The sequence below is a fragment of the Gobio gobio genome (genome assembly GCF_949357685.1).
Source record: "Gobio gobio genome assembly, chromosome: 14".
Lineage (NCBI taxonomy): Eukaryota > Metazoa > Chordata > Actinopteri > Cypriniformes > Gobionidae > Gobio > Gobio gobio.
Window position 1 is genome coordinate 30,612,845 of NC_137107.1, and position 24,660 is coordinate 30,637,504.

General features: G+C 37.1%; 2 protein-coding genes across 2 annotated transcripts in view; one reads left to right on the forward strand and one right to left on the reverse strand.

Moving 5' to 3' along the window:
• Positions 1-269: 269 nt before the first annotated feature.
• Positions 270-8,879, forward strand: prc2 (protein regulator of cytokinesis 2). The gene is made up of 14 exons (XM_079835134.1): positions 270-452; positions 1,013-1,145; positions 1,225-1,347; positions 1,692-1,925; positions 2,016-2,186; positions 3,566-3,715; positions 3,836-3,986; positions 4,828-4,964; positions 5,054-5,149; positions 5,570-5,716; positions 5,846-5,941; positions 6,019-6,138; positions 8,116-8,214; positions 8,421-8,879. Exons 1-14 carry the CDS (start codon positions 436-438, stop codon positions 8,484-8,486), a joined length of 1,740 nt encoding a protein of 579 aa, XP_079691260.1. The 5' UTR covers positions 270-435; the 3' UTR covers positions 8,487-8,879.
• Positions 8,880-9,444: 565 nt separating this feature from the next.
• Positions 9,445-24,660, reverse strand: part of LOC307137187 (5-hydroxytryptamine receptor 4) — a 35,020-nt gene continuing 19,804 nt past the window's right edge. The window contains exon 8 of the mRNA XM_079834686.1: positions 9,445-10,529. Within this exon, the coding sequence (XP_079690812.1) occupies positions 10,436-10,529 (94 nt within the window). The 3' untranslated portion in view covers positions 9,445-10,435. The remainder of the gene's footprint in view (positions 10,530-24,660) is intronic.

Consider the following 24,660-nt stretch of genomic DNA (forward strand, 5'->3'; position numbering starts at 1 on the left):
GGTTATTCCAATATTTTATCACACTAACATCTTAGGGTTGCGGCCGGGTGGCCAAAACAAAACAAAACAAACAAAACATGTTTAGTGGAGCAAAGTTCCACAGGTTATCTTAAGGTTATTTCAATATTTTATCACACTAACATCCTAAAGGCTGTGACGAAAACCAAACAAATCTTCGTTATCACAAATCACTACGGAATGTGTTTGATTATTGTGATAAGGAAACTATTCCGCTCCGGGACGCGTCGTGGCGCACTACTTTAGACGCTATATGAGTCTCTTTTCAAGCTGCATCCAGTGAAGAAGAAAAGAAGACGTCAGCTGCGATTCAAATTTTACCGCTCGTTGGATGCAGGGAGAGACGACAGGCATTTATTTGTATAGGCATATTTTATGTAGTTTATCGACGGAGTTGTGCGGTAATACGGTACAACGATGTCTTGTCGAAAAAGGTAAGCGTGTCTACGTGGAGACTATTAAAAAGCGCGAGATTAAACGGCCAAAACAGCGCGAGATCAAATTATATTATGGCCGTGTCTCATTATCTGGTATATCTTATGCCTGGAAACATAAAACATATGTCAGTTACATACATTACCTAAATGCATTTTGGTAATCCAGCGAGTTTTGTTGAAGCTGTAATTTTAGCTAAACGTGGTTTATTACTTTTTGACCCGTTTCGTTGTCGTGAGCCTTTTTTAGGTGTCCATAACAGTGTGTTAAAGGGATGGTTCAGCCAATAAATAAGATGATGATGATAATAATAATAATAGTAGTAGTAAACTTTCTGTCATCATTTGCTCACCCTCATGTTATTCCAAAACTGTCTAACATTCTTCTGTAAGTCGCTTTGGATAAAAGCGTCTGCTAAATGTAAATGTTGAACACAAAAGGAGACGTGTAGTCACCATTCACTTTCATTGTATTGCAAATAGATTAAATGAAAGTGAATGGAGACTGATCTGTCAGTATTAATTTAATCTCATTTATTTGCTTGTGTTTTCATGAGCAGTGAGGCTCTGGCATTCTCTCTTGTGACTGAGATCAATCATGCGATGGCCAAGCTTGTGGACATATGGGACAGTATCGGCATCATGGAGGACCAGAGGGTGGAGCGAATGCAAACTGTGAAAAAGCATATTGATGTAAGTTATCCCTTTGCGCACATCACATCCCTCACCTATTTAGGCTTTATACTTACTCTTAATTATACACGTTCTCTAGGGGCTTTTACATTCCATGATCATGGAGGAAGAGGCCTTAAGACATCGCATCAGAACCGATATCATTACCTCCCAGAAACAATTGGATACACTGTGCTTGGAGCTGACAGTGGAACCGTACAAAGTAAGACTTGAGAAATATTGTTATATTATTATCAGGATGAGCAATTTCACTTTTCATGAATGGTACAAATTGGTGTCATTATTATTATTATTATTATTATTATCATTTTTAAAGACAAAAGAGTCTTTATTCATTCATTGAAGACAAACTTTTAAATTCAAAAGTTACTAAATATAGATTTACTATATTATAATGCTTTTTATAATTAGATTACTTTTAAAATGCTGTTTATGTTAAAATAACAATCAAAACGCATAATTTTAAAATATTCAAGAATTTCAAATTTGTACGCTAATCATGTAAAGTTCCAGTTTCTTTCATGGTTATCCTGCAATCTTTTATAGTTGGAGGAAGATCTTACAGTTCTGCAGATAGAGAAGAACCTGCGGTGCCGTGTGGACTTTCTTCTGAAGGAGAAGAATGAACGTTTAAGAGATCTGAGCGATTTGAAGAAGCAGGATGAGGAGTTGTGCGTGACTCTGTGCTCTACCCCGTACTACATTCCTTCGGGAAGTGTGCCCTCTCGAACCCAGCTGCAGGAACTCCAGGAGCATGTCGAGAAACTCGGCAAAGAAAAAGTATGTATTCTTTCTCTTTTTGAAAGTGTTCTGATCCCTCATGAATTTCTGTCCTGGATGCTTTTGTGATTTTTAGCTCTGTGTTTGCAGGAGAGCAGGGTTAAGGTATTCTCTGGGCTCAGGGGGGACATCAGGACACTGATGGACGAGATGGGACATGAACCAGAGAGCAGTCTGGAACGGGAGTCCATCTGCCCCGACACTGAAATATTTCTGCTCACACATGACAATATCAAAGCCTTGAAACTGCTGCTCAGCCAGGTGCTACACTTTAATCATATAATAATTAAAAAATGTAGTTCAGTTTTGAAAATATGTAATTTGTTTTATCTGGTTTTTAAATTAAGCTAATGGTGCCATCTAGCGGTTGTTTAGAGAACAACTTTAGCATCTCAGCCAGGGTCCAAAATGAACATGCCAAATGCGAATAAAAATCACTGCAGTTCAAAAGTTTTTCATTTTTAATGTTTTTAGAATTCTCTTATGCTCACCAAGGCTGCATATATTTTATTAAAATTGTGAAATATTATTAAAATGTAAATTTTAAAGTTTTCTATTTGAATATATTTTAAAATGTAATTTATTTATGTGATGAAAAGCTGAATTTTCAGCATCATTACTCCAGTCTTCAGTGTCACATGATCCTTCAGAAATCATTCTAATAAGATGATTTGCTGCTCAAGAATCATTTGATGAAAATTGGTTGTGTGTAAAAAATATTTTCTGGATTATTTGATGAATAAAAAGTTCCAAAGAACAGCATTTATTTTAAATATAATCTTTTGTAACATTAAATGTCTTTACTGTCACTTTTGATCAATTGAACGCATCCTTGCTGAATAAATGTTAATTTCTTTAAGTTCTTCCCCCCACAAAAAATTCTTACTGACCCAAAACGTTTGATCGGTAGTACAATGTTGCAAAAGCTTTCTATTTCAGATAAATACTGTTCTTTTGAACTTTCTATTTATCAAAGAATACAAAACTATTTACAACATTGATAATAATCATAAATGATTCTTGAACAGCATATCATTATATTAGAATGATTTCTGAAGGATCATGCAACACTGAAGACTGGAGTAATGATGCTTTTATTTTAGATTTGAATAATATTTCGCAATACTTTTTTTGTATTTTTAATAAATAAGCAATAAATGCAACCTTGGTGAGCATAAGAGACTTCTTCTAAAAACATTAAAAAATAATAGTTGTTGTTGTTGTATAGCTGATCATATGCCAGGGGGGTATTCCTGAAAGCAAGGTTATCTTACCGTCAAACATACCGTGAACTCTCAGTTGATTAACCCAAACCTTGCTTACTTGAGGTATGCTGGTTCCAAAAACGTTCCTGGGTTTAGCAAACCCAGAGTATGTTCACAGTTGTTGACACACAAGACATTCTCAACAGGACATGTTGATTATATAATAAATAGAAAACCGTCTGTGCTTGCAAAGATAACATGGCTGTATAAGTTTATTTTTTATGTTTAGTCATTTTGCTTCATATCACATTTTTTTTATTTTATAGAAATGCATTATGATCCACCTGTGTCTATTAAACATTTGACAAAATCACAGCGGAACATTCAAATCTTAAAACGTGCATTTAATGCTTAATTAATATTTATTCCACACAGCTTGAAATGAAGAAGGAATCCTTGATTTCAGCTCGAGACAAACTCAAGGAGCGAGCTACGAGCCTGTGGAATCGTCTGAGTTGTCCTGAGCCGGAAGGCGAGGTTCTCCGAGAGGCTGCGATGAGCACTCTATCTGATGATATCAGACGGGTGAGAGCTTTTCTATCTAGCCCACAGGATGTCATATCAAGGCACTAGAACCTTCTCGCAGATCTTAACTCTCCTTGTGGTTTACTAACGAATGCTAATGGAGTGCATTTGCTCTTTCAGTGGCGGGACTTTGTGGAACATCTGGAGGAACTGCAGATGGCTCGACTGGAGGAGGTGGTTGAAAAGGTCCGACAGGAGCTTGTGGTTTTGTGGGACAAATGCATGATTGGACCAGAACAGAGAGAGCCGTTCAGTGTTCACTTCTGTGATTGTAAGTTACCCAAACCTTGCTATCAAAACTTAACAACCTAAAAGCAGTCAAGTAACTTTTGGCGGTTAAAAAACAAAACTTGTATGCATTTTGCAGATGAATGTTGTTTTGGTTGTGCTTCGGCTCTGTGTAAATGTGCAGATGAATATGGCCCTTTACAATAGATAGATAATGCTTTATAATGAACTCTGTTAGAGGCTAGCTACATATTGGCAGTTTATCTGTTCAATAAAATACCATACTCATCTGTTGAATAATAAAAATGCCATCTCCACGTCGCTTTTACAGCATTTCAAATCCCTCAGTTCTCACCATCTCTGAAAAGCCAACGCAGTGTTGACTTTTGTTTTATTATGAGATCTGTCACGTTCTCTTTTTGCCAGTAGACTGTTGTTCAGCATTTTTAATTTTTTTATTTACCAGATATCCGATTTCCCCGGAGGTTTGAAATTTAGTGTGCTCCATGTCAACCTTTCTCGCTGGTTGTAACTATCCTATGCCACTCCCAAACCATAAAAAGTAGCCGGTGCATCTTTTCTCTATATACAGATATAAGACATGCACAGATGAGTGATATATGTATGCAATTTCCTGTGAAAACCATCCTGCTAGATTAAAAATATAAACGCTTATAATAGGCTTACTCTAGTGAATCCGGGTTAAAAAAAAAAATCATAGTGTACCTTTTAATTCATAGCTTTCCCTCAACATTTTATGGAAGTAGATTATATATTTTTAATAATGATTACCAACCCTATTAAAAATCATTAAATTCAAAGATCCGATAAAAACGGACTCTTTGCTAATGGACAGGGGCCTTAACTTCATTCTGGTTGAATAGATCACTACACAGAGGAGCTGCTGGCCCTCCATGACACCGAGTTGCTGAAAATGAAGACTTTATACGAGGCAGCACAACCCATACTGGAGGACCTGGAGAAATGGAAGCGGAACTGGGCTCTCTTTCAAGAGTTTGAGGTTCTCCCTAGTCACATGCGTAGAATCAACTCAACCTTATGTGGTTTCAAGTGTCGTTTTGTTCTATATGTTTGTTCTTTACTCACCAGAGAAAGGCTGCAGATCCAGGTCGCTTCAGTAACAGAGGAGGGTCTCTGCTCAAAGAGAGTAAGGACAGGGCCAAAGTACAGAAACTGCTCCCAAAGGTACTTAAACATTTGTTTATGGTTTAAAAAATAAACATATTTGAATAAATGGGAAATTATGCATGACCACTAGGCATGTTTTTGTCTTTTCTTTTTTTGACCTCGTAATTTTTATGATAAATGGCAGAATTCTCCAATCATTAAGTCAGCATAAATTTCACCCCCGTTCTTACAATCGACTGCAAGCTTGCGTTCAAATCTGCCTCCACCCAATCAATAACTGCTGGATATACTCTACTTTATTATTATTTTTCGTTCTCAGCAATTCATAATTCAGATGTACTAAAAGATCTGTCGCTACATTTTTGTAACTTCAATAATGATTTAAATTTTTCGGTGAACTATTCCTATTGTAAACAAGTTCTGGATGTGAACAACAAAAGAAATGGTCAATTTATCTGTGTATTTCTACACATACAGCTGGAAGAGGAGTTGAGAGGCCGTGTGGAAGAATGGGAAAAGAATAAGGGGTCTTCCTTCCTTGTGCAAGGTCAAAGGATCATGGATTACATCTCATGCCAGTGGGAAGAACATCGCTTGCAGAAAGATAAGGAGAAGAATGAACGGGCAAGTTTAACTTTATGGATGCAATTTAGTAGTATATACACAGTGACATATCTTACCGTGATACATTTACATACTCAGGAACATTTTTATAGCTTTATTTCACTAACCTGTATGCTTTGTGCTTTCCAGATGACAAAGAAAACCGAAACCTCTCAGTTTAAAACTCCAACAAAGAGGCCCCTCGGAACAACATATACCACCCCCACCCCTACCAAAATTAAAAAGGTACTTGTTTTCTTACTGCGAATGTTCTGTGCAAAAAACTGCATTTTAATCAAAACGCACATTTTCAATAATTTCAGATGGCCAATCAGCTGGCACCTCGCACTGCCACTGTTAACAGTATCAGTGCTGCCAGCAGCAGCAGTAGCTCATCCACCACGTTTCTGTGTGTGCCAGGAAGGCCTCAACTCTCTGCCAAGGTAAGAACACCTGCCCAGGGCAGTCAACTCATCTCTGTGATCAAAGCTTTTGGCTTGAGATCAGTCCAAAAGGATTGTGGTTAGACTTGAAGGAACACTAAAATAAAAAAAAAATAGGCTCATTTTCCAAATCCCCTAGAGTTAAACAGTTGAGTTTTACCGTTTTCGAATCCGTTCAGCCGATCTCCGGGTCTGGTGGTAGCACTTTTAGCATAGCTTAGCATAGATAATTGAATCTGATTAGACCACGGGTCTCAAACTCATTTTACCTGGGGGCCGCTGGAGGTAGACTCTGGGTCAGGCTGGGGCGCATCAAGTATTCCACATAAAAAGTGTTTCAAGTATTCCAAAAAAAGTAGCACAACTGATCCAATCTTCTCAATCTTTATTATTAACAGTTCTTCAACATGAATGTTTCTTCTGAACGTGAACTGTTCCTCTGAATTTGAACTAAATCTAGCCTTTAGAAATTAAATCGTGTAATATGAAATAATGAATGATTTTAATTTTATTTTAAATAATAGACTAATTCACAGCGAGGCCGTAACCAGGTCAAACAGAACAGTGTGCGAAATTCTAGGTCTAGTTGGGAAATAATCTTTTTGGGACTATTTGTAAACAATATTTGCATTAATTTACATCAAATATATTATTAGTCCCGATATTCTTCGCATGAGGGAGTGAATAAATACATATATCCGCCATTTACTTATGGATTCCCTAGTGGTCTGGTGGTAGGGTTTTTGTCAACCGTGTCAAAGGTTCCGGGTTCTAATCCGCTCTCATATAGTTTTTCTTCATTAAAATCAAAGATGTTCATCAATGATTGTATAATAAGACCATGGACACGTTTGCATTTTGTTTTGTGATTTCACCGGAAAGAAAAGAGTCTCTCTCAGCAACGGCATTAAAAGATAGATTTACGCGCTCGTGTGTGAAGACTGTGCACGAGCCAAAAGAGAACGTAAACCCTGCCTACGTTGATTTGATTGGCCATCTCAATCATTTTGACATTGACGAGCGCTGTTAGACCACATCTGTTTCATCTGTCTGATCAGCTTCGTTCGTCTGTTCCTGCCAATCACGTGGTGTCAACCAATTATACTGCACGAGGGAGGGGCGAGCCATCTCTCACTCACTCACTCACTCACTCACTCACTCACTCACTCACACAAAGGAGGCAGCAAGCGCTGCACACGCAACAATTCAGCAAAAAGGTGCTTTTCAGAGCAATGCGCGGGCCGCACTAACACTAAACTTTGATGTCAAGAAGGGGGCCACAAAATATCATCCTGCGGGCCGCGAGTTTGAGACCCCTGGATTAGACCGTTAGCATCTCACTCAAAAATGACCAAAGACTTTTGATATTTTTCCTATTTAGAACAAAAAATGTGTGTGTTTTTTTTATTTATTTATTTTTTAGGCCGATTATGGCTAGGAACTATACTTTCATTCCTGCTTAATAATTAAGGAACTTTGTGCTGTACCATGGGTGCAGCAGGCGCAATGATATTATGCAGCGTGAAAATCGCAACTTATCATTTTCCATTGTCTTAGTACACGATGTAACTACAGAAGAGGAAAAAAAAAATGTTTTAAATAGGAAAAATATGGAAAGTCTTTGGTCATTTTTGAGCGAGATGCTAGCGGTCTAATAAGATTCAATGATCTATGCTAAAAGTGCTACCTCCAGACCTGGAGATCGGCTGAATGATTCGATAAACGATAAAACTCAACTGTTTAACTCTAGGGGAGTTGGAAAATGAGCCTATTTTCAAAAAAAAGTGGAGTGTTCCTTTAAGTTCAGTGATAAAATGGAGATGTTCCCTCAGCTAACACTAGAGGACACTGTTGGATCAACACAAATCAGTACTCGGTGTAAAACTGTCGGTCAAGTCCCATCTTCTTTAGTATGTCGTTTATGCTGAAAATGAATGAATCTTCTTAATTTTTGTCTCCTTAATTTTTGTCTAACAGAGGAGCAAGACTACAGAAGCCAGCTCTGGCCCACGCGTGCCGCTGCAGGAGTTCAACAGTGACAAGAAACCCGTTCCAATGAGCTACTCTGCCTTTACCGTAAGACCAATCACTCAGTTCTAGACCACTTTCCCAGATGTATATTAACTCCAAATGGAGCATTGGTGATAAGAAGGATGCTCATTTGTGACCGCTAATTCCCCTGAGAGAGATCATTAACATTTTAAGACCCACACATGATAATGATTCAGCGTTCAGTTAGTAAAAATGTGTTAACAAATGTGTCGTCTTGTTTCCCATTACAGAGCGAGCTCTCCAGAAAAGCCAACAGTGATGCTTTTCTCAATTCCACTGTTAGAGACATGCTTTGAATGGACTGTCAGCATTGTTTTCTTATTATTTATTTTTTTATGAGGTTTAGGTCACATTCATGTCAGGATTGGAAACTGTACAGGATAAAACAATTCTCAGGTGTTTGCCTTATTTACATTTTACCAGTGCAGTGACTTTCTAACAACTTTATTGTTTGTTTTAAAAGGCACAATTATATATATATATATTTTTTTATCTTGCTTTATTTTATTTCATTGTTTACATACTCGTTGGTAACTAAACTAGTTGGATTGTGTATCAACTCCTAAAAGGTCAGTCATTTCCTTGTATATACAGCACTTTGAATAAAATGCTTCTTTATACATTTTAAATGTATTTTTGCTCCAATTCTTTCTATACTCTGGATTATTAAAAATTGAGAATATTCCCTCAAGTTTGTGGTCAGTAAGATTTTATTTTTCAAAGAAATTAATACTTTTATTTTGCAAGGATGCATTCAAATGACAAAAAAATTACAAAAGATTTAAAATGTTAATTTGAACTTTCTATTCAAAGAATCCTGAGAATTTTAGTTTAAAATAATGAAGCAGCACAACGGTTTTCAACATTGATACTTGAGCAGCAAATCAGCATATTAGAATGATTTCTGAATGAAAATGTGACACTGAAAACTGTATTAATGGCTGCTGAAAATTCAGTTTAAAAATAGAGCTATTTTACTGACAGTAATATTACTACTTTTATAGTATTTTTACTCCAATAAATGTAGCCTTGGAGAGCATAAGAGACTAAAAAAAATGACTGACCCCAAACTGGTTTAGTATATTGTGAGTGGATGTCAAAGCAGTGCTTCAAAGATCTTAGCATTATTATTTTTCATAAGATTGATTGTCACATGCAGAGAATAAAACATCTGTGGTGTGCCTTAAAAGTCACATTTGAAATCATCTTCACATTAGTTTTGCAAATGGATAGTAATTTAGCTCTTTGATAGTTGAGTTTGAATTTTTGAGTGGCACCTAGATGCCTCGACATGTAATTGGCTCATTTGGGCAAAACAATGTAATGGCCTGATCAAGCTAATGCTTTCAAGGCCATATGAAACATTACACAATTAAAATACTTCACCATTTAGCTGTCTCATAGAAACCTCCATGAAGCCATCTGGAGCACAATGGAACGAACAATGGCACATCAATCAAACACCCGCATTTATGTAATGGATGAGAAGTGCCCAACAGATGCAGTACAAGTAACAATATAGTTATGTAGTTTTATGAAACTTTGACAAGAGTTTAACTTCATCATCCAGATACACTGTACATTAAATTCAGTTTGATTACACAGTGATACAATAAAAGTACAAATGTCACACAGTGACAAGCCACTGCTTCTTTTCACAGAAGTCAAAACTACATGTACAACATAGATACCTTGATGAATAAAGAGGGAGTATCAACTCCTTGAGCATTTGAGGTTCACTGCAAGCTAGAATAACACATGCTTAAATGACAGGCTGCTTTTAATTGTCTGCTGAGCATTATATATTTGTCATTGTTGGCCTTTACAGCCAAAGCAGACGTGTTCCTCCTAATTTGAAAGATGATAACAACATAAATGGAGCAGTAAGCTGCTGCCAACCACATATAGCTTGAAAAATGTTCAATGGGATGAAGAAAGAGATCTTCATAAAGCAGTTTTCTTTTCCTTTACCTTTTTTTTTCAAACTGTACCCATCTCCTTGAACATTCCTGGTCATATTATCTGTTTGCTTTCGTCTGATAAAATGCCTGCATGCTAACATCATCCTCACACACTGAAAATTTTGCGAAATAGGCCTATAAACAATCTGATTGATTTATCACTGAAAGCGAAAACCCATCAAAAAGCAAGCTGCAATGAAGTCTCTTGATTTGACACATTTCCAACGTAGGCTGTTGCCTGCATGTTCTCATCAAACTGCATTTCTAGGCATTTGAACTCTTGGCTATGATGCACCAACAGACTCCTGTGATTCCAGCTCACTCGACAGAAATCGGTTGGAATTGTCGCTGTATCTTCGGCTTTGAAGAAATGACAATCTGAAGGCGAAACAGAAAAAAAACATGTTTATACATTTATATTCTGCTTGGTTGGAAAAGAAGACAATGCAGTTCAATGCAAAAAGATTGTATACTCTGCTAATGTCAGTGGACAGTGAATGAAAACAGATGTGAACAGGAAAATGAGAAAAGACAAAAATACAAATCAAAAGTAAAGACAGATCAGACCAGAAACAAACTAACCTCCGCAACAGAATCTTTGTACGTATATAGAGCCTTATGGACTTTTTTTGGACTGACTTTGGAAAAACAATTTCTAAATTTCCCTTCAGGGGTAAAAAAAGGGTAACACTTTATTTTAAGGTGACGTAGTTGCACTGCATGTACAACCCCAAATTAGAAAAAGTTGGGACAGTATGGAAAACGCAAATAAAATAAAAAAGAAGTGATTTCTTTGACTTGTATTTCATTGCAGACAATATGAACACAAAATATTTCATGTTTTGTCAGGTCAACTTCATGTAATTTGTAAATATGCATCCTTTCCTGTCATTCAGACCTGCAACACATTTCAAAAAAAGTTGAGACAGGAGAAATTTAGGGCTAGTAATGAGGTAAAATGGTTACATAATGATGTGATTTGAAACAGGTGATGTCAACAGGTGATTGTAATAATGATTTGGTAAAAAAGCAGCATCCAAGAAAGGTCTAATCCTTTAGGAGCAAAGATGGGCCGAGGATCGCCAGTTTGCCAACAAATACGTGAGAAAATTATTGAAATGTTTAAAAACAATGTTCCTCAAAGAAAGATAGGAAGAGATTTGGATATTTCACATTCAACAGTGAATAACATAATTAAAAGATTCAAGGAATCTGAAGGAATTTCAGTGCGTAAAGGACAAGGGCGCAAGCCTAAGCTGAACAACCGTGATCTCCGATCCCTCAGGCGGCACTGCATCAAGAATCGTCATTCATCTATAAGCGATATCACCACATTGTCATGTACCACAAAATGTAGTTACATCCACAAATGCCAGTTAAAACTGTACTGTGCCAAAAGGAAGCCCTATGTTAACAGTGTCCAGAAGCGTCGTCGACTTCTCTGGGCTCGGAGGCATCTGGGATGGACCATCACACAGTGGAAACGTGTACTGTGGTCAGATGAATCAGTATTTCAGGTCTTTTTTGGGAGGAATGGACGCCGTGTGCTCCGGACCAAAGAAGAAAAGGATCATCCAGACTGTTACCAGCAACAAGTCCAAAAGCCAGGGTCTGTCATGGTATGGGGTTGTGTCAGTGCCCTTGGCAAAGGTAACTTGCACTTCTGTGAAGGCACCATTAATGCTGAAAAGTACATAGAGATTTTGGAGCATAATATGCTGCCTTCAAGAAGACATCTTTTCCAGGGACGTCCATGCATATTTCAACAAGACAATGCAAAACCACATTCTGCACACATTACAAAGTCCTGGCTGCGGAGGAAGAGGGTACGGGTACTTGACTGGCCTGCCTGCAGTCCCAACCTGTCTCCAATAGAGAATGTGTGGCGCATTTTGAAGCGCAAAACTTGTTTGCAGGAAGAATGGGACAAAATTACACCTGAAACACTTCATCACTTGGTGTCTTCAGTCCCTAAACGTCTTTTAAGTGTTGTGAAAAGGAATGGCAACATTACAAAGTGGTAAATGCTTTACTGTCCCCCTTTTTTAAAATGTGTTGCAGGTCTGAATGACAGGAAAGGATGCATATTTACAAATGACATGAAGTTGACCAGACAAAACATGAAATATTTTGTGTTCATATTGTTAGCAATGAAACACAAGTCAAAGTAAATTTAGAAATCACTTCTTTTTTTTTTAAATTAATTTATTATCCATACTGTCCCAACTTTTTCTGATTTGGGGTTGTACTATAGTAATGACTAAATTATGCATAATTAAGAGTAACTAACCCTAACTCTATAGTAACATGTAGTTAATTACTATTACTTATTTGACTAAGTACATTGCAACTTTGTCACCTTAAAATAAAGTGTTACCAAGTTGTTCTTTAGCTAAACTAGAATCCAATCTGGGGTCCAATCCGTTTTAGCTGTTCTTAGATTGGTTTTAGATTAAGAGAAAGTATGGTTTCCAAAAAAGGATCTCTCCTAATGGATTCATAAAAAATGTCACGCCAACCAGGTGTGTCAATCAAAGTTACTCTGACCAAATTTAGACATCCATTAAAAACTAATTAAACCTTGTTGAAGAGTTTTTGCACAATTATGGTGTGCATCCATTAATCCATTAAAAGAGCCAAAAAGAAAAATGCTTGTGTTAGAGTTGCCATTTAGATGACATCTGTGACTGATTATTAATATAATTTGTTTTTTTTTGTTTTTTTGTTTTTTTTACTTCTAACAGGGGTTTATTTACCTTGATTTGTCTTACCCTTTGCTAATCTGGAACACATATACTGTTAAAAAGTTTGAGGTCTGACTTTTTTTTTTCTTGTCTATTGACCAAACAAGTCTGATTGATCAAAAATACAGTAAAACAGTAATACTGTGAAATGTAATTACAATTTAAAAGAACTGTTTTTTATTTTAATACATTTTAAAATGTAGTTTATTACTGTGATGGTAAAGCTGAATTTTCAGCATCAGTACTTCATCAGTGCATCAGTGTCTTCTGTATCACATGATCCTTCCGAAATCATTCTAATAAGCTGATTTTCGGCTCAAGAACCATTTCTTATTATCAATGTTGAAAACCAATGTTGCTTAATACCATAATTGTTTTTCAGGATCCTTTTTTTTTTAAATCAGCATTTATTAAGTTCTTTGTAACCCTATAAATGTCAAAAGTGTCGATATGATCAATTTAATGTGAATACAATTAAAATTCTCTTTACTTTTATCCATAAGCATGACTTTAAGTATGTTGTATGCTGTCCACCTATCTTCTAAATTGACACCCAGAAAGCCCTTGCAGACATCAAAATTTGATTTTTTAACTAAAAAGGTAAAAGTTAATTTCTGGCACTGGTTGCAACTGCTGTGCGAATGTTTCATTACCTTATATTCATAAACCAAGTTAGCAAAGTTTATTATGTATCTCTTCCACTGTCAAATTGTTTCTACCTCTCTATTTGAATGACTGTAGCTGGAGCTTAGTGATTACAAAAAAAAAAACCTATCATCATGGAGGAGCAGAATGTGGGACAGAAACTCTAAAACTAGCACTTGATCTGCATTATATCATGACTACAGCAGGTTTCGGTGAACCTGAGCTCACTGTAGATCTTCCCAGGATGAAACTTTGCACTCTGCACATCCACATTATCGTGCATTTAAGCAGAGCACTCTACAAAAAAAACGTTTCAGACCTCAGCATGTTGTTCATTTAACCATGATACAGCACAACAACAGCTGTTTGGTGGAGCAAAACAGCTGAAAGAATGTGTCTTGGGGTCAAGTATGCTAGGGGAGTATAGAGTGATTGACTCGTGAGTTTCACTCGAGCGAATCTTGGCTGAGGGTCGGCAGGGTAAGACTGAGGAATTCTCAGCCTGACTGTCACACAAGCCACAAACTCACTAAGTTCCTCATCACTTTCTCACCTCCAACTGGCTTTGCTTCCTTCTTAAAATGGCACCTCCGATATTTGACCTCTCAGTTTATAACATAAGTCAATGCAAATTTTGTTAAAGGGATAGTTCACCCAAAAGTGATTTACTCACCCATGTGTTCCAATGCGATTTAATTTCATGGAAAACAATAAGACAAATCAATAATTTGACATAGGTCATTTTCATACAAAGACAGTTCATAAAGTGAACACATCCGTTCCAATAAGGACAAAAATGCACCATAAAATTCCATAAAAGTGATGTCCAGTCGGGTTCAAGTCTGGACGCTGGCTGGGCCACTCAAGGAAATTCAAGGAAAGTTGTCCCATAGCCACTCCTTTGTTATCTTGGCTGTGTGCTTAGGGTCGTTGTCCTGTTGGAAGATGAACCTTTGCCCCAGTCTGAGGTCCAGAGTGCTCTGGAACAGGTTTTCATCAAGGATGTCTCTGTACATTGCTGCATTTCTCATTAATGCAATTATCTAATCAACCAATCACATGGCAGTTGCTTCAATGCATTTAGGGGTGTGGTCCTGGTCAAGACAATCTCCTGAACTCCAAACTGAATGTCAGAATGGGAAAGAAAGGTGATTTAAGCAATTTTGAGCGTGGCATGGTTGTTGGTGCCAGGCGGGCCGGTCAGAGTATTTCACAATCTGCTCAGTTACTGGGATTTTCATGCACAACCATTTCTAGGGTTTACAAAGAATGGTGTGAAAAGGGAAAAACATCCAGCATGCAGCAGTCCTGTGAGCGAAAATGCCTTGTTGATGCTAGAGGTCAAAGGAGAATGGGCCGACTGATTCAAGCTGATAGAAGAGCAACTTTGACTGAAATAATCTCTCGTTACAACCGAGGTATGCAGTAAAGCATTTGTGAAGCCACAACACGCACAACCTTGAGGCGGATGGGCTACAACAGCAGAAGACCCCACTGGGTACCACTCATCTCCACTACAAATAGGAAAAAGAGGCTAAAATTTGCACAAGCTCACCAAAATTGGACAGTTGAAGACTGGAAAAATGTTGCCTGGTCTGATGAATCTCGATTTCTGTTGAGACATTCAGATGGTAGAGTCAGAATTTGGCGTAAACAGAATGAGAACATGGATCCATCATGCCTTGTTACCACTGTGCAGGCTGGTGGTGGTGGTGTAATGGTGTGGGGGATGTTTTCTTGGCACACTTTAGGCCCCTTAGTGCCAATTGGGCATCGTTTAAATGCCACGGCCTACCTGAGCATTGTTTCTGACCATGTCCATCCCTTTATGACCACCATGTACCCATCCTCTGATGGCTACTTCCAGCAGGATAATGCACCATGTCACAAAGCTCGAATCATTTCAAATTGGTTTCTTGAACATGACAATGAGTTCACTGTGCTAAAATGGCCCCCACAGTCACCAGATCTCAACCCAATAGAGCATCTTTGGGATGTGGGGGAAGGGGAGCTTCGTGCCCTGGATGTGCATCCCACAAATCTCCATCAACTGCAAGATGCTATCCTATCAATATGGGCCAACATTTCTAAAGAATGCTTTCAGCACCTTGTTGAATCAATGCCACGTAGAATTAAGGCAGTTCTGAAGGCGAAAGGGGGTCAAACACAGTATTAGTATGGTGTTCCTAATAATCTTTTAGGTGAGTGTATGTACATGTGATTTTTTTTCAGTTTTTATTTTTAATACATTTGCAAAGCTTTCAAGCAAAACTTCTTTCATGTTGTCATTATGGGGTATTATATGTAGAATTGAGGAAAACAATTATAAATTTAATCCATTTTCGAATAAGGCTGTAACATAACAAAATGTGGAAAAAGTGAAGACTTTCTGGATGCACTGTACACTATATCGTCTGAATAATGTGAAACCTGTATACGTATCTAAAAATACACATAATTTCATGATCACATGGTTTGGTACAAAGTTCTACAATGCATTAAGCAAATCAATTTGAGTAGAGTGGAAATCTTCTTCCTCAGTGATACATTTGCTTTGTAAATGAATTCTGATTTATTGGAAGTAAATGTGTGTGTGCTTCTGATGCCCAAGAAAATAAGATTAACCCTGAATGTCAGAGGGAACTCTGATCAAATTATTCTTATTGAATCAACTGTCAAATATTAAAACCTTCTTAACTTTTACTCATATAATCATAAACTTTATGCAGCAGGACTGTTATTTGTCAGTTGTAAATAATGTGCATACCACGTATGAACATTGCTAAGGTCTCCAAATGCATACAGTTCTGGGAAATTTTTTAGACATACATTGACTTTTTTAGTTATTGCTGACAAGATGGTCAAACTTTAAGAAGTTATATTTAAAAATAACCCTTAAATAATGTGGCGGTTTGTACTTTAAACTTAGTACTAACTATTATTAATGTCCCAAAAGAAACAATGAACCCTTTAGGTCAACAACAGGCATGTCTTGAAACCTTTTTTTCATGCCGTTCTCATGAGCTGTTCTATAATAAGACTGAGATTGATAAGATCAGTAATCCAGTTCAGATGAGTTTCCCCCTTTATGAGCTACATTATACCCCTAATGTCCAATAATTCTCCCCATATGCCAAAACAGATTCCTACAACACGGCAGGCAGGCTTTGAGCTTTGAAAACTTTGTAAAAAAGAGCAGCCTGTCTGTCTCGAAGCTTTCTTCTTTGACTGATCCCTGTCCTAATCTAGTTTCTGTCCTTAGCTAGAAGCTATCGAAAAAATCTTTCAACATCCCCAGAGAAGAAGAGAAAATAAAGAAAGAAAAGAAATGGGGAAGAAAAGATAAAAGACAAGTGGAGAAAAATATACTTGTATTTAGGCAGCTCACTGAAATTTTTGATTCAGATTGTTCATCGCCCCATCTGATATTTCCTCACCTTAGCAAAACTTCTCAAAAATTTTGCGAACAAAGAAGGTCCATGATGCATTAAGCACTGCATGCACAGAGGTCACTCTAACAAACTGCTTTAGCTAAATTGGTCAGTGTGGCGAAACTTGAATCCGATGTGAAATCCTTGTGGGGAACGTGTTCCTCAAATTTCCAATCGCATGGATTCCTATTGAGATGATTTCGCTGTACAAAGTTTAGTTAATTTCTATGGAGGTTGAGCTTCACGTTTGATTGGTGCATTGTGGGATTGAAAGCGGACAGGAAAAAGCATTGACAGTGACCAAGAGCATCAAAAGGTTGGGCAATTCTCGACTTTATGCAGGTATCAAGGAAAAAAATGCAGTCAGCAGCCAATCGCTGTGAGGTTCAGGTAGTGACGTCTGTCTTGAGCATTTAAAAATATGTAGGTTGTGCCGGAGTTTATGCTGGATTTAGTGTGTAAATTATTCTGATAACAGATTGGAAGCTTTGCAGTTGTTATATACCCGTCCAAATCATTGAACTAAGGTGTTCCAATCACTTCCGTGGTCAAAGGTTTATAAAATCAAGCACCTACGCATGCAGACTGCTTCTACAAACATTTGTGAAAGAATGGGTCACTCTCAGGACCTCAATGAATTCAAGCACCTCTGCAATAAGTCCATTCGTCAATTTCCTCAATACTAAATATTCTACGGTCAACTGTTAGTGATATTATAACAAAGTGTAAGTATTTGGGAACAACAGCAACTCAGCCACGAAGTGGTAGGCCACATAAAATTCACAGAGCGGGGTCGGCGCACAGTGCGCAGAAGTCACCAACTTTCTGCAGAGTCAATAGCTACGGACCTCCAAACTTCATGTGGCAGATTAGCACAAGAAAAGTGCATAGAGAGCTTCATGGAATGGGTTTCCATGGCTGAGCAGTGGAGACGTGTTCTCTGGAGTGATGAATCACACTTTTCTGTCTGGCAATCCGATGGACGAGTCTGGGTTTGGCGGTTGCCAGGAGAACGGTACTTGCCTGACTGCATTGTGCCACGTGTAAAGTTTGGTGGAGGGGGCATTATGGTGTGGGGTTGTTTTTCAGGCATTGCGCTTGACCCCTTAGTTCCAGTGAAAGGAACTCTTAATGCTTCCGCATAACAAGACATTTTGGACAATTTCATGCATCCATCTTTGTGGGAACAGTGTGGGGATGGCCCCTTCCTGTTCCTACATGACTGAGCACCATTGCTAAAAGCAAGGCCCAGAAAGACATGGATGAGCGAGTTTAGTGTGGAGGAACTTGACCTGCACAGAGTCCTGACCTCAACCCGATAGAACACCCAACATCAGTGCCTGACCTCACAAATGCATTTCTAGAAGAATGGTCAGAAATTCCCATAAACACACCCCTAAATCTTGTGGAAAGCCTTCATGTGTGCATTTAAAGGCAGGCGTCCCAAAACTTATAGTGTATATATATTTCTATATTTTTTTTGCATGGTATTGGATATGACAATGTTAATGTATTTTGTCTTGGAGGAATAGATTTGATTTGCTGATAATTATTATTGCTGCTGCTGCTACAGAGCAAGAACAGGAACTTGCTACAGCCAATACATACACTAATATGCTGCAGTGAGCATGCAAGACATACTGCTGCTGCACAAATAGCATATATCAATTACCCATAGCAGATCTATACAGGTAGAGCTAGAGGGTTTTAGACCAACTCTAAAAAAAGCGTGCCACAAACTGCTATAGTGAATGGTAACCAGCCATTTAAATGTTGAGCTGCAAGCTCATTGGCTGCAGATCATGTGACATGAACCAATCAGCTTGTGCCAAGGAGTTAACATTGTAATTATTATCAGCCTGCGCCATCTAGTGTTTCATGACAGAACTAGGCATGTATGTTATATATTGTTGTTTGAACACTTTCATTGATGCGTGGTTTATAAAAGTCTGTCAAATTGACAGGATATCTGGACTAGGGGAATTTGGAAACAAAGCTTGCCTATTTCCAAATTTAGTTGCGTGCATCTCTGATGATTATATTGTCTGTGTGTATTTCTGCTGTAGTGGTTCCAATAGTCCTTTTCTTGCCCACTTGCTAATGTGACTGTACTGCACTAGCTGAAATCAGTGCTACTTTCAAATATTATGCATCACACCGTGGACTCTTGCTTCATACAAACGCAACAGCTGCCATCTAGAGCCATTTCTCAATTGTAGTGAAAATGACCTCATATGACTTTATTATTTATATCAGTAATATTCTTGCAGTGTTGTTCTTCCAATTGTTTTGTACGTTGAAATACACTGTTTATTTTGTCTTGTGCAGGGGTGTCTGTCTTGGTCTGGTGGGCCACAGTCCAGTGAGGTTTACCTCCAAATTGACTCAACAAATTTGCCTGGAAGTTTCTAGTATGCATAGTAAGACCATGATTAGCTGGTTCAAGTGTGTTTAATTGGGGTTGGAGCTTAACACTGCAGGACAGTGACCCTCCAGGAGCGGTATTGGACACCCATGTCTTAGTAGAAGTTAAACTATTTTAGTTAAACTAGTCCTCTGTTCCTCTTCTACATCCTAATTATCTCTGCAGTATTCATTTTGTGATAATGGCCGGCTGACTGTACAATAACTGAGCAACAGTGTCCTCTATTATTTGTAGATATTGATTGGGAATCGTATGGGCAAATGAAATCCAACAAGTAACTGCACAAACCAATTAGTGCCAGCGAAGAGGAACATCCGTTAACATCACTCAACCTTCTGCTTTTAAAGTAATTAAGTCTGAGTGTAGTAATTAGTCCATCTCAGTCATCTGTGCCTGACATATAAATTACACAATTAACATTATCCCCTGTTCTTTCTTCCGCACTTCCAAGTAATTTCATGGTTTTTATTTTTTAATTTTCTCAAGACTGTTTCAGCATGCAATAATAATGTGACTTGTCAAATATCAAAGTGTGACTTGAAACTGAGCGCACAAGTTTACTTTCACAGCAAAACGCACTGTGCTAACTGTGAACTTTGCAAAAGATAAAACAGGCAGTACGGGTGGTCAAAAATAAGAAAGGTCCAGGGAATGTGTGCAGATATATCTAACCAAACAAACCATTTTGATTTCCAAATCAAACATAACCACATCGAAGTACTATGATCACTTAAAAACATCCCAAACATCTGCAACAAATCAAATCAGATGAGGATACGGATTCCTCGCTTCAATCTATCGGGCCACATTCTCAAGTAATCCGTGCACATTCCGCATGGGAAAGAAATGATACAAAACAAAATATTTTCAATACTGCCATTGAAAATTACAAAAGAGGCCATACTGAAATTCTGCCCGGCCAAATCTCTGTTGCACTTTTATGTTTAAATAATCATCCCTGACAAATTTGGCACTGCCTTTACATCGGATCCATATGTTCACATGGACACCAGGGGTTCAAATCCTCTGGACTCCCGAACAACCTGTCATTGACATTAAAACAAGAAATACATAATGTCAAAACTATTTTTTTTACCAGGGGGACAAAGCTCTGGACCTCTGAACAACTTTCAAATCTAAAATAAATAAAACAAAATGTAATGCTCACAATTAAGTAAATATCCACAGACAAATTTAGTTTTTTAAAATAAAAATAAAAATCGAGAAATATCTTAATTCCCTGTGAAATTATTTTTTTAAACCATGGGGGAAATGATTTAAAATAGATATTCATGCAAGACCCTATCCATTAGTCTGATGACCAACTCATAGCCTGACCTGACATTAACCTGAAACAGAAGGATTTAGAGCAGCTGAGAGTGAAACTGGTGCAGTTTTGACCAAACATGGAAACATAATTTTTAGCAGTGGATTATAGCAGATACCTTTCAAATGGTCAGTCTGAACCTCATTTAGACTTCACAAGAGAAAGGGAAAAGATAAAAATGTGTTCAGATTTCTGCCTACAGATACCAGTGATTGTCTAGGCTAATTTTTTTTTTTTTTTAACTGAGCTCATTTAACAGTTATCAAAGAAATAATTATATTAATAAGTGGTCATTAAGACTGGTAATCTCTAAAGGGATAGTTCTCCAAAAAATGAGAATTCTCTCATCATTCACTCACTTTTTCCAAACCTGTATGACTTTCTTTCTTCCATGGAAAACAAAAGGAGATGTTTAGCAGGATGTTCAAACTGTTCTTTTCCATAAAATAAATTACTTTTAATAGTTTTTAGTTTTGGTTAACAATAGCAACAGTGCTTTGGAATAAAGAAAGTTAGAAAACTTTGGAAAGACATGAGGGTTATATTGGATTGGAATTTAGACACGCTCGATGCTGAAAGTCAATCCAAGATTACAGCAATATTCCATCACATTTTATGATTTGTTATATATAGTCAATTAGTTTAAAACGGCAAGTTAATTAGTAATAATAATAAATAATTTGACAGTTATGCCCTCTTTTAGACACGGCGCAGAGGTTTGCTCACCATTATTTATATAGGTTGCTAAAACAGTGCCACTTCTGGGATCAATCTGAAATAATAACTGCTCTGGCAAGCAGGAAAAGCTTGTAAAGTACATTGTGAAATCAATGGGACGCATTAACCCGTTGCTCCTGTTAAACCACTCCAAGTGTCTGAGATCTTAATGGCAGAAACTAACAGTTATTAAATATTTACAGCCTTTACTGCGGTGTCAAATTCATCACAAGGCAGGGTGGACGACATGTTTTAAAAAATGTGCTGAGACCGGTCTGTCCATCTCTGAATAAAAGCCATGTCAGGGTGCAAGGCCGCGACTTCGCACAGTGCCATCAAATTGAATTTCTCCCTCTTAAACCATTAACCAGCCCGAAATCTAATGGGACATTTTTATAGGTAGCAATAACAACAATGTCCTTAATCTAAGATAGGACCATAAAACATGTGACCACCTTCATCTCAGCATCTATTCAAAAAGATATCAGTGAGAGAAGGCTATCAGGATGTTCTCATTCCTGAATCATGCTCCTTATTAAATTGAAGAGTAGCAATAAAACATTCCCTCATTTGTTTTGGTTTTATTTCTTGGCTTTGTGTTTCACGGTTGTGCGGAGGATTTGATTTGACCTTGGCTGAACCTGAACGCTGAGAAGTTTACCTTTAAACTTCTTGTTAACGTACATTTTTGGACACTGTCCTGCATTATTACTTGGAAAGCTTTTGTGCTACCTGGTTCTGACTGAGCCAAAGGTCCAAAGTTTCTCTCACAAACGAAGCTTTTTCAGTCACACCGAGCGAAACGTGAGTCCGGCTGCTACTGAACGGATTCAGAAAGCTCAACTCAAAGCTCTCCGCATGAGTAGAGAGCGGACTTAAACCACACGGCTATAGCGCTAAGCCGCCCAAATGTTCCTCGGTTGGGAGAACGTCACATTCCAGACATACCTCCGGAATGTTTGAGGGAACAAATGTGTAGAATATGTAAACAATGAAAGGCTGTGATAGACAGTTAAGGTTTGCTGGATCGTGGCCATTAGAGAAGTCTCTATGGAAACAGAAGCAAAGAGATCTGTTTTCTGACACCTTTTCTGCTTTGCCAATCATCAGTCTGATAATGAACAAAGTGGCAAAAATGCAGCGCTAAAATACTTCATGTGGGCATCAAGGCTGTAGCTTTCAGACAAAAACCTCACTTCGCTTCTCGCTCCATATTTGCACATGCTGCACAAGGACAGAATCTGTAGCAGCCCCTCACAAAAAAGACTTAAAAGTGTAACTCTGAATCCTTTTATAGCATACGAAACACTGGAATAAGCAGGGATGTTAAAACAATTAAGCGAACCGAATGTTTACTATTAATTTGGATATAATAATATTAACAGGGTACTACATTTCAGAGGGGGTTAATCTGAGAACCAATAATTATTTTTCCTTCAGAAACATCCTCTGAGATAATTTTTGACTTACACTTCCGCGGGAAAACAAGAATTAGATCATCAAGCATTTGAAAAAACACTACATTTTCCAACATATTTAAATCCCAGAGTTGAACAAAATGTAGGCTACTAGCTAAACATACCAGACCACATTCAAATCAAACCTTCCTTTAGTGGTGTTTTGTTGCCCTTATTATTAATTTTAAAAAACACACACAATATTTAGTCATATCCTTAATCAAGCAAAGTTATCATGTGACAGAAACATGAGAAAACTAATCAACTTTCTACAAGGCAGATAAAAGGACAAGACAAATATATATATATATATATATATATATATATATATATATATATATATATATATATATATATATATATATATATATATATATATATATATATATATATATATATATATATATATATATATATATATATATATATATATATATAGCCAGCGACTTAGCTAATATAGTTCTGCCATCAAATGCAGGAAATGCTATTAAATATTATTATTATTATTATTATTATTATTACAAAAATATATTACAAAATGAAAAACAGTTTAATATTTATAATTTTAAATATATTAAATAAAAAAGATGTTTCCTTAATAATGAACAGCAGCAAAATAGGACTTAAAAGACTTAAACTGCCACATGCTTTGCACTACACACAAAAAAGGAGACTACTCATGCAAACTAAACATCATGGTTTGTCTAGAGCCACTTAAAAGTAATAAAATGGTGAATAATTCCTCAAAACATCATTGTAACAAAGCAAATCATATGGGTCCACCCATTATATTGGCGCATAAAACGACAAGCATTTTGTTAGGACGAGAGATGGCAAACCACTGAGGTTCAGAGTACTGGCCTTAGTAACAAAAATCAAAAAGGTCAAAACATCAATGAAGTAATTAATTGGCCTGGGGTGGAAAACACACACAAATAATAGAAATGCACAAATAAAAGACGGGCAAATAAATAGTGGTGTATTTAAAATGCCTGTGTTGTTTTACGCAGGTTATAAAATTTCTGAACGATGAATATTCCACAGTAACAACCATGTGCTTTTGTTTTGATCAAGAGCCACAATGATGTCATATATACTTATGCAAAACGAGTGTGTGGGTAATTGCCTTTGTGATGGCAGAACTCGCTTAAAACAGTCTGAAACCATGAGGAGAAAAACAACTGGAAACGTGGAAAGCCTTGTTGCTGAATATTCTACCAGCTCTTGTGGCTAAACAGAGTTTTTCACTTTAAAAGTTACAGAGCGTGTTCTAGCCAATTATGTCATTTTTAAGTGTCTTGTAAAAAGCTGTATGGAATTAGCATGTTTCTAAATGGGTTTTATAAAGATCATTCTTATGATAATGCACACAGCCTAAGATTACAGTAACATGATCATTTCTAACTTTTTTTTTGCAGGCCAAAGACTTGATAACATATTTGTATAGAATTGAGGGTTGCATTTTCAGCTTTACACTATGATACTCGCATTACAAAATCATTACAATAATAATTATGGATGAGAAATATTGGCACATTACATTTTAGTTTTAATACTTTACCCTTTCATTTTACTTTACAAAATACATTTTGTGGGAGGAAGAGTGAAGCACTTTAGCTGAAATTTAGCTCAACTTGTGACTTAATATTATATTTCTGTTTATTTCGCATTATCTTTTTTTCAAAATGATGGTACATTTTGAAAAATTAAATATTAGTAAAATATAATTATTAATTAGCCATTGACGTCCCATCAAAGACCCC